Genomic DNA, 15999 nt, shown 5'->3' with positions numbered 1-15999 from the left:
GAGTTGGGCTGACAGGTTATTTAATACTGCATAACTCAACTAATTATAGATATATCATGCTAGGTATACTAGCTTGTTACCTCCATGTCCTGCATACCCTGGTCCCTCTGTATTCCATCATTTAGCTTCTGATTGTGTTATATTTGTCTTAACACACACTTTCTCTTATGCTTCTTCAGTTGCCGTCTTGTTTGCCTACTCATAATTCACTGGAATTTAGGATGAGAGGGGATCTTATAGAAACGTGTAAAATTATAAAAGGAATGGACAAGCTAAATGCAGGAAAAATGTTCCCAATGTTGGGGGAGTCCAGAACCAGGGGCTAGAGTGTAAGAATAATGGGGAAGCCATTTAAAACTGAGATGAGAAAAAACTTTTTCACCCAGATAGTTGTGAATTTGTGGAATTCTCTGCCACAGAAGGCAGTAGAGGCCAATTCACTGGATGAATTTAAAAGAGAGTTAGATAGAGCTCAAGGGGCTGTGGAATTAAGGGACATGGGGAGAAGGCAGTTACTGATTGTGGATGATCACAACGAATGGCAGTGCTGGCTCGAAGGACCAAATGGTCTCTTCTTGCACCTATTTTCCAAGTTTCTATCAGTCACCATTAGCTTTTTGGGTCATAATCATTGGATTCTCACTTTACTATCTGACTTTGTGGTATAACTTGGATATGTTACTTTCTTGCTTTTATGTCTCACTTATTAACATGGATAATGACCAGCTCTGATGCTTCCGGAACCCCTCTAATATTAAAAAATTGAAATAAATGCTGGTTGCAATGTTTAACATTATTTTTAGAGAGTTTCCTACAGGTATGATCATTGCCTAAATATTTCCATGAAGTTAAAAATAAAACAAATTACTGGAACCTTAGTCAAGGTTCTATGTAATCCTGTGTTTGCACCAATTATCAAGCACAATTAAGAAACTGGATCTCATTCAAGACCGTTTCAGTACTATAGTAATGAGAAATGAAACACATTTTGCAATTGGTAAATGGTTCCACCGGTTATTTATGTTCCATCCGTATTTAATCTGAATATGTAATTGTATCCTTATCCGTGCTAACAGATGAATGATTTTGAAAGTAAAACCAGATGGTTATGTTAACGCATCGCATAGATGCATGTCAGGTTTCACATGAAAGGTTACTTACGTTCTTCTGTCATGGTCTATTCTGTTTATTTTCCCACCAATGAACACTCTGATCTTGCAATCTTTCCACTTCTTCTTGGTGGTGAGAAGATATGGGATAAGTAATGTCAGACCTAAAAGTCAAAAATTGTTGTAAAAGCTGGTATTTCAAAACTTCCCTTTCCAGCTCATTTCCAAAATAGAATGCAGCAAACAGAAGTTAATTTACTGTGACAAGTTTATCTGAATATTAAGGAAGATTACAGAAATTATACCTCCGTCATCGAAAAGCCACCAGACGTCAATAGTCCCTTTGCCCTGTTTCTTCTTAAACATAGAGCTTGCCTGCAGCAACTTCTGGTCAGCCATGTTCAAAGGCACAGATGAACCTTTAACTTCTATAACAATTTCACAGAAAATCAGGCACATGTCCAAAAAAATGCAATGTAATTAATAGAATTCAGTGTTATTTCAAACAGGAGGGAGAAAAATAGTTGAATCATTAAATGTTTTACTGCAAACCATAACCCATCTGAAAGATTATGTATTTTTTAATGCCTTTTTCCTGGGAATAACCAATCCAAAACACCGTAACATAGATATGTACATTTAAAGATCTAGAAATTCATTTTTCAAAACCCATCCCTAATTTGCCTTTTATTATTTCACCCTTCAAAAACTCAAACGGTACCAAGCTATTCAAAATATCAAGGACGTGCAAAAGGATATTCCTACAACATTTTGATGAATGGACAGATAAAATATATTTTAGTGACTCTGGTTAATGGAAAAATGCCAATATAACATGGTAAAAGTTTATATTCCAAATAAATATTTAACTTATTAATAGAAGGGTTTACAGAATAATCCTGCATGAATCATCTTCCACCAAATTGGAGGCTGTAGGGCTGCAAATCACATTCCCATGCATTTTTGAAAGATAGCTACTTCTCAATAAAGGGAACCAAAGAAGAATTTCATTCCGCTTGTCATTTTGAAGGGGCATTCTCTGGAGGATCCTTGCTCTTATCCCAGAGAGTATATATGGGTAAACCAACAACTGCATTTTCAAAACAAATGTAAGCACATTTAAAGCAAATGCATACTTTACTATTATGGCTTGTAATGTGAACCATTTTGCATGCTACAAATACTAAATGATTGGGAAAGCAACAGTATCTTTAGTTGTACAATTTAAATTACGAGCATTACAAAAGTACATTTGTGTCATTTCTAAAAGAGAAAGCAAGCATCTAGTCAAGTGTAATTTTGTCATTTACTGAAACTACTTGAGGGATAAAAATGACAATTGCTTGCAGTTGCTGATTGTTTTATCAATATTGCCATTAACATCCAATCTCCCTTGATAAAGTCAGTTTTATGTTGAAGCTCGTTTATGTAACTATTACTTTGAGCTACTGGGCACCATTATTAAAAGTCATTTAGAATTGTGTGGAGGAAGCATTCAAGCAGGATTTGCAAACATTAAAGAATTAGGACCAGCTAATAAAAAGGGAAAAACTGGGAAGGTGAGGTAGGGGATTAAGGTACACGTAAGGTACTAAAGCAAAATAAGAAACAAGCATCTGCAAATAGTACAAACAAAAAGGCAAAATTAAAATTCTGTCTTGTAGCATAACTTAAGCAAATATTCAAATGAAAACAAAAGATGGAATGCCTGCCTTTTTTCAAGAGTGGCTGCGTTGATGCCTTGCCATCATCTTCTTCATCTGCGTTATGTTCAAAACAACCAATAAAGCAAAAGTTAACTTCACATGCATCAAAGGATGTAACTAAAAATAAACATTAGTAGCAGGTTTAGAATATAATTAAGGATGGGATTAATTAAATTCTGAACATTAATTTAGCACTTGAAGCATGAAGAAAAAATGATAAATGAGCCCAAAATAATAGCTTTGATATTTAATTGTGCTGCGTTGCTTAGAACTGTCAAACACTAGCCCACATCTACCTATTTGCTGAAAGACAAGTAGCGTGTAATTTTTGTTTCTGATGTATACTGACTAAATGGAAACCTTCAGTAGCAGTACTTTTTGTCCTTTCCACTTCAGATTTTCCCTTCATACCTTTTGGATTCTTTCAGATAAGTTTGTAGATGGAAACCAACAAGTAGGAGAGAAGTGGGCAGGGAAGGGAGATGTGGGAGTGTTACATACTGTATTTGTAAAGTTGGCTTCTGTACAAGACAGGGTGCTTTAAAATACAATACAATCCTGTTATTTTCTACCTTTCTTCCCACCCTCTTCAACCATAAATTATATTCTGGACATTAATTTAGTACTTGACGGATGAGGACAAAGTTGATGAATGAGCCCAAAATAATAGTCGCTATATTTAATTGTGGTGTGTTGCTTAGATCAGTCATGAACACTCTCTTAACTCAAACAGGCTTCACAAAATCAGTGCTGTGGGAGTGGATGCTCCCTTTTTCAGTCAGGGATGAACAAATCTTGGCAACGCAAAAAGTACATGGAATGTTTCTATTCAACCTACAAACAAAAAATGAAATGAGGAGTCCCCATCCTTTAAGTACATACTCTGATAAGTGCAAAGCTCAAAAGGAAAATAGCTGGAAAAGAGCAGAGTGCTCTCAATTTAATGAAATATCTGGCCCTGCAATGTGTAGATAATTGAAAGATAAATTCCAGTGCAGGTGGCAGCAAATATATTGGAAAATGGTCATATCTCTAACTTGCAATCTCTAAAAGTGTGAATAAATAATAATGCATTTCAGAAGCTGCAGAAGTTGGGGGGGGGGGGAATCACTAAAAGCCAAGTGAAATTTAAAGACCATGGCTTATTAGCTTGACAAGTTGCAAGGTATGAATTTGTGGGAGACTCAAGCTGGTTTCTTCACAGGAGGCAGAGTGCAAATCAAAGCCTGACATTGATGTATATTGGGTCAGTCGACATCCATAAATATTGATTCGTTTATGGAATCGCAAGATGCATTAATATTTTTCCATTGGGGTGTTTAAGCATCTGGAGAGATACCACACATTGCATTGCTATTGCATACATTAATATTCAACCAGCACATTCTGCAACTCTTCTGCTATGTCAGCATTTACCTGCCAAAGAGAGAAATAGCACTATTGGCAAATGGTGGTAATCTGAACAAACATTTGGCCTTGAATCTCCCTCCTACAGTTTTTTGGATATATTTGGAGCACAAACTTCATCGCTGCTTTTATTCAATTTCATAATTCTGGTGCTTTGAGATTAGATAATGTGGAAATTTACTGGCAATGTACAAAACATCTGATTTCTAGACTGGCTGTTACAAATCTTTGTTGTAAAAGAGGAAAGTGCAGAGTAGAAATGTTGAACTGATGGATTAATAACAAAACATCAAGTTCTCCATTGGTAGGAAGGAGGGAAAACACCTCAAGTGTATTCATGAAGTCTCTAAGGGGAGGTGGAAGGGGGCGGAGGGTAGAGAAGAACTGGAATAGGACCAACAAATTTGTGTAAATCCCTGGCATGTGACTAATCAAAATAGCAAAGGATCATTCCAGGCTACATTAAAAATCTTGAAACTCTCCCAGTGGAAATACAAAGAATACATAATTGATAGCACTAACGACCCATCAAGCACCTTCTGTCCACTTGTGGCGGTGACTGGATCCCACTTTTATCTCGCCCATGTCACAACTGGAGATTAGGCAGGTCATCCTTGACTGAAGGATGGCCTACATTGAAGCATCTACTGTTTTTTATTTCCTGTCCTAGATTTAAGTATGATCATGTCTGTAGATATTATTGATATTTTGGGTCTCGACAACAACTATTCCAAAGTTAGACACACAATGTTGGAGTAACTCAACGGATTTGGCAGCATCACTGGAGATAAGGAATAGGTGATCTTTTGGGTCGAGTCCCTTCTTCAGACTCCTGGGCTTCGGGCCTTCTTCAGGCATCAGGTCTCCACCTGAAATGTCACCTATTCCTTGTCTTCAGAGATGTTACCTGACCCGCTGTTACCCCAGCATTTTGTGTCTATCTTCGATGTAAACCAGCATCTGCAGCTCCTTCCTAAAGAACTATTCCAAGCTTGATGGATACAAACAATGTGTTTGTCAGATTCATTAACTTGAGCTTTGGAGTCATACAGCATGAAAACAGACCATTCAACCCACCACGTCCGTGCTAATCAATGGACGACGGGGTTAATCATATCTTTCAGCATTCGGCCTGCAGATTTCAACGACTTATTTGCCCACATTCGTGAGTAGAATGGTACATCCTTTGCATTGACGTACATAATCAGTGCAAGACTATTTGCCTTTGCTGCACAGGGGTATTTAAGCTGCCCATGCAGGAACATGCAAGCGCATGATAAGCATACAGATATATTGTTGGGAAAGCCATTGAAAACAAAGATGGCAACATCAATTTGCAAATATATTTTACCATATTAATCATATACAATTTTAATCTATATTTCGAGAAAATTAAACCCTCACTCCATTTAATTGTAGTGTAATTATAATGATATTTTTTTATGTTTATTGATGGTGATAGAATTATAATTGTGAATTGAGATCATTGACAAACAGTTACATTAAATTGTAGTGATTGGTGGTGAAGCCGTCACAAACCTTCTCAGTGCAATCGCATCACTGCCAACCTAGGCCTCAGGGCCTCTTGTCCATATCCAGGGCATGGGTCCATTCTTCAGTTGAAGTAAATGTACCTCTAATTAGTGTGAAGTATACTTTACTCTACAAATAATCTACAATTTGGTGGGAGTCATTTTAAATTTTTGCCAGCCATTTTACTCTTTTATTTCTCTTGCACGAAGGAATGATTTTATTCTCCCTTCTCAGATTTAAAATAAAATTACTACCACCAATGTCCCCTTCCCTTCAGTGATTTGGCCATTTTGGCAGCTTCCACAAAAGATAATTGCTGCCTCAAACATCAAATGTTTGTCATATAATTGAGCATACTTGGTGGCATGTACTTGGTTGTACTGCACTCATGTACTGCACTCAGCAACACATTGATTAATGCCATGCTCAAGATCCCCATTGTCAGCCTTACCTTTATATTTTCTACCAAATCAAAGCCTGCAAATTGGTGCAGGTATTGATATACATTTTCAAAAAACATACAAAGGTGAAAACAACCTGCCTGAACAGAAACACTTCATGTGGCGATACACCTAGGATGTAGCAGCATCTCTATGGGATGAATCTGTGACCGCTCACTGACTTACTTGCACCAATCCATGTCCCCCGTTATTAACAAAACGCATTTTGCTTCCCATGTTGTGGTTTAACAGTATTAGCGACAATATTTTTGCCAAATGGGCAATTGGTTAATGAAATGCACCCATCAAAATAAAACAAGCCCAGCTATGACCATTTAGTTGCGGTGCTCTGACAATACTTCTGGAAGTACCCAGACATACCAGATTTCCTCTACCCAAAGCAGTGTATTTTACATCCATCAAACATAGCTTTTGTCGTTTTGCACTCAATGTAATTTGAACATAATCCTATTTCTTCTTGCTAAGTTACTGACCTATCTTTCCCTCTCAACCCCATTCTCCTGCCTTCTCGCCATAACCCCTGACATACTTACTTAGATTCTTGATTAGTAAGAGTGTCAGGGGTTATGGGGAGAAGGCAGGAGAATGGGGTTGAGGGGGAAAGATAGATCAGCCATGATTGAATGGCGGAAGAGACTTGATGGTCCAAATGGCCAAATACTGCACATAGAATTTATGAACATAACCTACCCAAAGATGCTCATGAGACAGATCCGCTTTTATTCCCACTTGGTGCAGTAATTGGTGGAGTTTTCTCAAGTTAGTTTAGAGAACAGACAGTTTAACATATGCCATTCTGATCGTACATTAGAATGCCATTAAAGTCTTTCATTCAGCTAGATGGCAATGCTCCTAAATTACTGGAATTATATAGGTACTCCATTAATATATTAAAAAAGATTTGGGCGGCACGGTAGCGCAGCGGTAGAGTTGTTGCTTTACAGCGAATGCAGCGCCGGAGACTCAGGTTCTATCCTGACTACGGGTGCTGCACTGTAAGGAGTTTGTACGTTCTCCCCGTGACCTGCGTGGGTTTTCTCCGAGATCTTCGGTTTCCTCCCACACTCCAAAGACGTACAGGTATGTAGGTTAATTGGCTGGGTAAATGTAAAAATTGTCCCTAGTGGGTGTAGGATAGTGTTAATGTACGGGGATCACTGGGCGGCACGGACTTGGAGGGCCGAAAAGGCCTGTTTCTGGCTGTATATATATGATATGATATGAAGATAGTTTAGCATCAGCATCAAAATGCCTGTTCAAGAAATGTACTGCTTTTGTAGAGAAATTAAGATTCACCAGACATTTACAAATTTAAGGAAGAGGAGAAATATGTTGAAAATATATAGCAAATATAATGGTCAGTTGACAGAGGAAAAAGAAATCTGGCAATATTAGTAGGATAATGAGTCCAATAATTCTTCTCTTTAGTTCTGGCGAAGTTTGAATGGTCAAAGGTGCCTCAAAAGAGTAATTGTATTATTAACTTCTACATCCATTTTATTTTCTTGAAATGGACGATTAATAATAAAAAAAACTAGAACAACTTAAAGTTAACATTAACATTAAAAAAAATATTGGTCAGTATTAATTATCTGTACTGAATGTGAATTTTTACCTTTGTGGTCTTGTGACACTGCTGGGCTGTTAGTTTCACTCACTGACTTAGAAGATGGCTTAGAGTCAGCATCAGAATGTTCCAGATTCACCACGGTATCCTTGGGACGAGCAGTTTTCTCCTGAGACATACATAGCTCTTCTGTACAAATGAAAATAATTGACAGCATTCACATCAAATAATGTTTAATCTATTTCTTCAATTAGCAAGTTAATAATTTTGAATATGTCCTTTATTTAGGAGACACATTTAATGTCCCAAACAAGTAAAGGGAACTGGAGAAGAGGGAGGAAGAGAACATCTAGTAGATCACCAAGTCCCTTCCCACATGATTGTACCGGCTCTCCAGCCTGGCAAACAGTCTTGGCAAATTTGAATGTAGACATCATAGCAAGGAGAGAAAGAGCATAAAAATGAAGTTCAAGAAAATATAATAAAATATGATCAAGCTGAATACAATTTTAACATCTGACATCATTCAACATCCAACTATAATTTTAACATTTAACAAGTGGAAACAAAATTAAGCTTTCTTAATGGGTTTACTTTTGAATAACTACTAAATTATCAAATTTGTCCCAGTATTTCTTGCCACATCTATTTGTCCCTCGGTATTCAATCTACTTTTTTTTTTAAGGCTAATCTTAAGCATCATATGTCAAAAGAATGTTCAAAAAATGCTTAATATGCCATAGCTGCAGTTATGCACTGAAGGGCATGAAAACATAATCACAACAGAGTCATGTTGATACTTAAAGGAAGCAAATGCAATCATTTTAAACAGATGAACCACCTATGCGTAGACTGATTACTTGACCAATGTGTCAAAACATGGAAGGTTTACCTCAAATTCCCCCAAAGTGCAATGTATATCAGCAGGATATACATTTACTATCAAGATATATGTGGAGAGTGATACAGCATAGAAACCATAACGATCCAAGGTAGCTTTTGACAAAGGTTGTCTATTGTAACTCTACCCTTTTAATTCTGGATTAAAATTTAAACTGATTTGTTTTCCTCAATTCAAATATATAGATAATAAAGCATTTTCAATCATTTCTAATGGTAAGGACGCTCAGCATTCTCCAAATTGAGAAGGTGACATTTTGCATCACAAGATAGAATGAACATAAATACAAAATTTGAGCAAATAATGGATAAAACTGATCACTTGGCGACATCTACTGAATGTTACTCATCTTCAGATTTATCTCTTCCTCTCGTTTCCCTGCACCCAGCAACTAATCAACAATTCCAAGTAACAGCATCATATCTGCAAATCATGAGCAGTGCAGGAGAAGAAAAAATGTACCTGCAATTTCAATAGTATGCTGGAACTCTACACCACACTATTCCTGGAGTGTATGTAATCACTCTGCAATATTAAATTGGTGGCAGATCAAAATAAAATCTCACCTTGAGCTTGAAGATGAGAAATATTAAAGCCTTCCTTTAGTCTAATGACAACTACTCCATATTGATAGTCAAATGCATCACTGCAAAGAAAATATGCATTACAAGAACAGCCCTTTAACCATTATCAGGAAACATAATACTTAGCAACATTTAATAAGGATTAGTCACATGCACAGGAAACTTATGTATACCTTAAGATATTTAAAATAATCAAAGCATATGTTTTGGTGTTCATTAAACAATATGAAAATGTGAATAGAATAGTTATGATTATAGTAATATTTAGTTTGTATAAAATTTAGGAATTTCTCCACTTGAACAAAGGGCTTTACACAAAAGATTCCATTGATTCTAAAGTAAATGAACTGAAACAAAAACCCATAATAACTATATACAGTAAAATTGGATCCTGCATACTTGGCACCTTGATGGTACAGGACTGGCATATTTTCCAGCCTACTGGATGTCACTTATTAATATCCCAACATAATTCACATTAAGATATTGCACTGCATTATAGTGATTCACCATGGAAATAGACAAGTCTGCCCACCAAATCCATGCTGACCATCAACATCCCATTTACATTACTCTTACATGAATCCCCCATGTTCTCAACTCCTCAAAGATTCCATCACTCACCTACATACTAGGGAAATTTACAATGATCAATTAACCTCCCAACCCGTGTCTTTGAATATGTGGGAGAAAATTGGTGCATCCGGAGGAAACCCATGTGGTCAGAGAATGTGGAAACTGCCCGCACACAGCTCCCGAGGTCAGGATTGAACCAGAGCCTCTGGAGCAGTGAAGCAATGACACTTTTAGCTGTGCCATTGTGCTGTCCACATTCCTAACGTTTCCTAGTTCTGAAGAATGGTCATCAACCTGAAATATTAACTCTGTTTCTCTCTCCAGTTAATATATTTTCCAGAGAACCAAGTGAGCTTCAAGGGAGCGCCAGAAATGGAGTATTGGGTGAGCTTCAAGGGCTGCAGTGAGCAAGATGCTGACCATCAGGATTTTCTGAAGAGTCTTTTGTTGGATTATTTTACTGCAGTTCTTCCCATGAAAAGTTTGCTTTACTTTTAATAAGCTACTTTACTCCATTGAACGGTAATTACCAAGATTAACTCACTGAATAGCATTTATGTAATTTTCCACATCTTTCATAAGTGCCTGGCGCCAATCTTTTTTAAAGCCAAAGACAAGGGTGTTTGGCCTCATTCGACCAAGTCCTACAGCCTAGAAAGAAGATGAAACAGAAATTAAATTCACTTTTCTATCCGAATGCAGGTTTGGGCTACAGAACAAACCATTGGAGTTCAAATGTGTCTGCACCTGTCAATCTAACCCACAAGCCACATGATGAGGAAAATGAAAAAAAAATCGTGTTGGTCTACGTCATATAGCTGGAATACAGCAAGAATTATATGTCACATCTAAATATAGTTTTGTATTCTTTTCATTATGATGTCCGGAGCCAAGCATCATTAGCATTCACCTTGAATATTTTTGCTGCCGAGTCTGTTTATAACTTGGTCAGATTTGCAGACCAGATTTTAACTGGGGGAATCAACCAAGTATCAAACTGGAGAAAATTGTTTTAATACCAACACTGGAAGCAACTCCCAATATCCACATAATGAAAAAATGACAATTGACAACAGTATATGTATTTCATGTTTAGCTTTTTGTTAGCCTCAATTGACTACCCACACATAACAGTCAATAAATTTAGGGAAAGAAAAGAGTAGGCAATGTTTTGTCAGATTCCATCTACCCTGACCACAACGATATCACAAAACCAAACTTCAGCAAAACCATGTCAGAAACGTTGAGTTTACTTGATACAAAAATCAAAACTTACTTGCAGCAGAAATTGTGTTCCTTCACGCAAATCTTCTGCGTATACAGGGGCATAGAAGGCTTTCATTTTGTTTTTGATTAGCCACCGTTGGTATTTAGATTGGTCATTAGAGATTTCCTTCAGAGCTTGCCTGCGAGGCCCCTAATAAAATTTCACATAATTGCATTCAATTTATTTCAAAAACTCTTACTTTTGACTAAGAAGAATATTTTGGGAATTAGTCAAAAAGATTTAGGTTTCTCAAGAATTAACCTGACACCAGACAACCACAATTCAACAAGCACATTTGAAATGCTAGTGTAGATAGGACATGTTGGTCAGTATGGGCAAGTTGGGCCGAGAGGCCTGTTTCCATGCTTTATGACTCAATAACATACTTGGGAATTATTGGAGAATACAAACAGGCGACCTCCCCCATTATGGGTTGGGATAGTGTTCCTAGAAAATGATCCGTGTTGTGATTTTCCAAAATATAAAGCTGTGTCACCTACCCATGTGGCATGAAATGCAAATTGAAAAGGACAGCATTTTGTGTTTATTTACTTTTTGCCCCCCAAGAGAGTGAATTTTATTTCCTATCTTAAATAAAGGCAGGACTATGATATAGCTGGTGGAGCTGCTGCTCACAGTGGGCTGAAGGACCCAGTTCCATGTTGTGTTTCTAAACTAAACTAAACTTATGGGCAGCGATGCAAATTTTATAAGAGTGAATTCTATTACCTGGATGGCCGTAACACAGTGGATACTTGTACTTGTTGGAGTGAACAAAACAGAACGACGATGGAGCCAAAGTTATGAGAGACACAGATGGGCAGGAAAAGAAAATCAGGTTTTCTTATGGGATTGCAAGTTCAAATTCTGAAATCCAGATTTTCTGCCCCATACATGAAGTATCTGCCTTAGAGCTATGAAAATCAGTAATTTACGAGCAAATGTGCATCCACCCACCTACTGCCCTGCCTTTATAAATTTTTACTTCCCATCTAAAGCTTTTGGCTCTTTTGAGAAGTGGCAAATTATAGAATTAAGCAATTAACAACAACTGGTATGACAGACTGAACAGTAACTTGTATTATATAGTAAACTGATACAAAACGGGTGTCAAGCATTATGGGGAGAAGGCAGGAAAATGGGATTAGGAGGCAGAGATCAGCCATGATTGAATGGCAGAGTAAACTCGATGGCTGAATGGCCTAATTCTATTCCTATAACTTGACAACTTGTGAAAACTGAAATGGAAGTGTTGATAAGGACTGCAATCAATGGTCATACAGCCACTCTGCTGGGGGAGTGAGTGAATGGCCGATGCCCTTATATCAGAATTGGGAAACAAGTTTGAAATTAAACCAATTGAAAGTTGCAGAAAAAAGGGGAAGACCAAAAAAGGAAAGATCTGTGGAAACCAGGCTATTAAATGACTGGTAATGTTGGTGATACTCAAGATACAAAGAGTGATACCAAGACAAGATAAATGGCGTTCATGCTCCTGATCGAAGACCTTTCAGAAAAGGCCAGTTATTTGAAATTGTTGAATTCATTATTGAGCCCAAGATGGAAGAAGAGGTGCTGTTCCATATGTTACATTAGGCTTTGTTGGAATAGAGTATGAGGCCAAAGACAAGTCACATTGGGAACTGGATGGAAAATTCAAGGATGGTGGTCCTGACTGAGAAAGAAGGGAGAAATCACAGACAAATTAAGAAAAGAGTCTTAATACTGAAAATGTGCAATAAAGACAAATGGCTGAATTCAACTACTTCAAAGCATCACAGTGGAGCCCTGAAATGCAAGTGCTACGATATAAATGTTAGGCTAAATTGAAAATAAATTATTCGCCCAAACTTACCGTATGAACATGTCCACAGACCACTAGTCCAACATTTTTCGTGAAGCCATGAACAAGATGGAGCAAGGCTGGACGGGATGTTGGAGCACCCGTCATTAAAAGGCATTGGGGCCTGCATAGATAATCATTTAGAATAAATCAATGTAGAAATATTACATATCCATCGGTCACTGTAACACTCTAATATGCCCTGCATATTCTGAACATAACTTTAATCTTATGTTTTAACGAGTGCAAGGAACTGGCACTGGATTAAAAAATCCACATGGTCTTATTGAATGGTAGAAAAGAGTGCATAATCCTTCAGTTCAGTTACAAATTTGTCTTTAAATGCTGGAATGCTTATTCTCGTGACTTTTAATTACCTGAAATTTTTTACGTGATCCTCTACCCCTGCAAGACGAATGGCATGCTGCATGGCAATCATGTAAGTTAAAGCCTGTGTCGAGGAGCCCCAGTTTACATCTGTGGAAGAAACAAAAACAACAGTTCAGTTCAGTTTAGTTTATTGTCACGTGTACCGAGGTACAGTGTTCTTTTACGCTACAAATGTTCACTGTTCTTGCTTTAATGTTTCAATCAGATTAGTTCCGGTAATAAGACAAAATGAATGTTGCATGCCCATCTAATTTTATGTCCACCTAACAGAGCAGTACCTCATTCTAACCAGCACAATTTGCATTGCAGTTAAAGTAGCAAAATATCCTGCGAATAAATAAAAAGTTAGCGTTACTACACAAGGATGCTGGTTTTAAAGAGAATCTTCCAAGAGTAATGCAGAGAGAAGATGGAGAGCACAGATAGTGCCTTGGTAGTACATGTCTACCCCTAATTTTCCGGCAACTGGTGGTCCAACGCCTGCTATATTCCGGACAAAATTACGCGAGTACACTTGAAATCCCCCCAGGAAGCGTGGTGCCTATGCTGGGTGAAGTGGCTGATCGACTTCATCGGGAGTTACGCGGTCAATCAGCGGGTTGAATTTGTCGCCTGCTGCCGGGGCTCTGGAACTCCAGCCCAGGTGACTTCCGAGGCTGATTTTGTGGGCCGGAATCTTGCCACTCCACTCCTCTCGGAGACCATGACTGCTATTTGGTCCAGCAAAGTGGATAATCTCTGGAACGAAAGGTGTCGGAAAATCAGCGGTGGGCCTGTAATAGAGACAATTGCAAAGATGGGCAAATAGGGTAGTGTGCATTCGAACATAGGCAGTGTTTTGGATGGTCTCAAATTCATGAAGGGTAAGAAAGGGGAGCAGCCAAGAATACCTTTTGAATTGTTAATTTTAGAACCAACAAAAGCACAAGGGATTCAGCAGCAGATATGCCAAGATTGAGAGAATTGGACAATGCTAGAAAATGGAAATAAGCAGTCTTAGTGATTGGGGTGCCAAAAAATGTGATCTAATGCTCATTTCAAAGTTAAATTCAACACCAATGTTCAGCTTCAAGCGCTTTCTTAGATGAGGGGTTGATACCAGTAAATGCAACCAAAGACATTGGTAATGAAAGACTTTCTGATTTTTTATTGAGAAATTTATGCCCTTACAATAATGGTTGGACAAGCAGTTGTTCTGTAATAAATTCTACCTTACCCAACACATTTCACCCAGGCAACATAATGCTGCTTAAATGGCAATTTCCAGTATCCTCTGCCATTGTTTGCAATTCCATTGCTGGGCAGGAAAGTAAAGCAGGATGTAAGTGGGCAAGATGGGCGACAAAAGAGCAAGGACAAAGGAGGGAAATAAGATAGAGAGAAGGATCTTAAAATGATTTCAACAGACAATGTCACTTATTGTCCCTTCAGCCCATCTGCTGCCTTCACTTCATCAAAAGCAAATCTATTGAAACAATGAAAAGTAGCAAAGAAACCAATTGCTCAAAACAATCTCAAAAAACAAATCTTTAGGCATGGTGCACAACAGTCAACTCATTAGAGTTGTGTTCGAATCGTTTTAGTCAAATATTTGAGAAATTTGTTTCTAATTTCGGCCGATTTGTGGTCGTCAATATATTTTTGGTTAAACGTCCAGCAGAGTACTTGCCAGTGATTTGACGTTTGTAACAAATTCAAGGTTCTGTTGCAAATGTTGGAATACAGACATTCAGCTAATTTCACTTCAGAGGAACACTTCCAAATCTAACAAAGGATTTCTGTGCTTGCATTTAAAAGTGAATCTCTACATGGAAATCAAGTGATTTATTCCAATCCAAGGCCAAGCTAAAAATTACAGCTTAAAGAGAAACGGTAGGTCACTTAAAATTCCCACAACATATGACTAGAATCTAATTTTTCCCTTTAAGCCACAGACAAAGGTTTAAACCGATTTCCCCATAAACGATTTCAATTTATCAAGTTAATTGGCAATTCTTCAGTGAATGGTAGCTGAAGGACTATAGGATGACATTTGCACATCATTTCCCAAGGAAGGAAAAGAAACTATGAAGTACTCTGGTTTCTGTCTGAATACATGTTTGACAGCAAATAAAATAAATAAAAGAGAAGGAATAATGAAGGGAAGCTTTTTCAGACTAACACTGCACACATTGCTGGTAATATCAACATGTCATTGAGAAGGGAAAATGTCATCACAGAAAGTTGATGATTCTAGCGTAGAACACAAAGTTCTGGAGTAACTCAGCGGTCAGGCAGCAACTGACATGGATAGGTGAAGTTTCGGGTCGGGATCCTTATTCAAACTAGAGAAAGGTCATGGCCCAAAATATCGCCTATCCACATCCTCCAGAGATGTTGCATGACCTGCTGAGTCCGTTAGTTTGGCATCTACATCAATGATTTGGATGAGAACATACAGGGCAAGATTAGCAAGTTTGCTAATGATACAAAAGTCAGTGGTTTTGCTGATAGTGAAGATCGTTGTGAAAGATTGCAGCAGGATCTTGATCGATTGGCCAGGTGGGCTGAGGAATGGTTGATGGAATTTAATACAGAGAAATGCGAGGTGTTACATTTTGGGATGTCTAACAAGGGCAGGACCTACATAGTTAATGGTAGGCCTCGAGGGAGTGT

The 15999-nt window shown here is 37.8% G+C and overlaps 1 protein-coding gene across 3 annotated transcripts in view; it reads right to left on the bottom strand.

Annotated features, from left to right (window-relative positions):
- slc12a2 (solute carrier family 12 member 2) overlaps nt 1–15999 on the bottom strand; it is a 130311-nt gene that overhangs the window by 13137 nt on the left and 101175 nt on the right. The window contains exons 15-23 of one of the 3 annotated variants that reach the window (XM_078396086.1): nt 13332–13431; nt 12967–13078; nt 11121–11261; nt 10389–10495; nt 9251–9330; nt 7832–7972; nt 2822–2869; nt 1415–1537; nt 1162–1273 (exon numbers count right to left, since the gene is read on the bottom strand). In XM_078396086.1, the coding sequence (XP_078252212.1) occupies nt 1162–1273; nt 1415–1537; nt 2822–2869; nt 7832–7972; nt 9251–9330; nt 10389–10495; nt 11121–11261; nt 12967–13078; nt 13332–13431 (964 nt within the window). Of the gene's footprint in view, nt 1–1161; nt 1274–1414; nt 1538–2821; nt 2870–5615; nt 5836–7831; nt 7973–9250; nt 9331–10388; nt 10496–11120; nt 11262–12966; nt 13079–13331; nt 13432–15999 lie in introns of those variants that run through there. The other 2 variants (XM_078396087.1, XM_078396088.1) reach the window with 2 other exon arrangements.

Source organism: Rhinoraja longicauda, chromosome 3 (genome assembly GCF_053455715.1).
Source record: "Rhinoraja longicauda isolate Sanriku21f chromosome 3, sRhiLon1.1, whole genome shotgun sequence".
NCBI lineage: Eukaryota > Metazoa > Chordata > Chondrichthyes > Rajiformes > Arhynchobatidae > Rhinoraja > Rhinoraja longicauda.
Note: the sequence above shows the minus strand (reverse complement) of the source record. Positions and strands in the feature narration are given on the sequence as shown.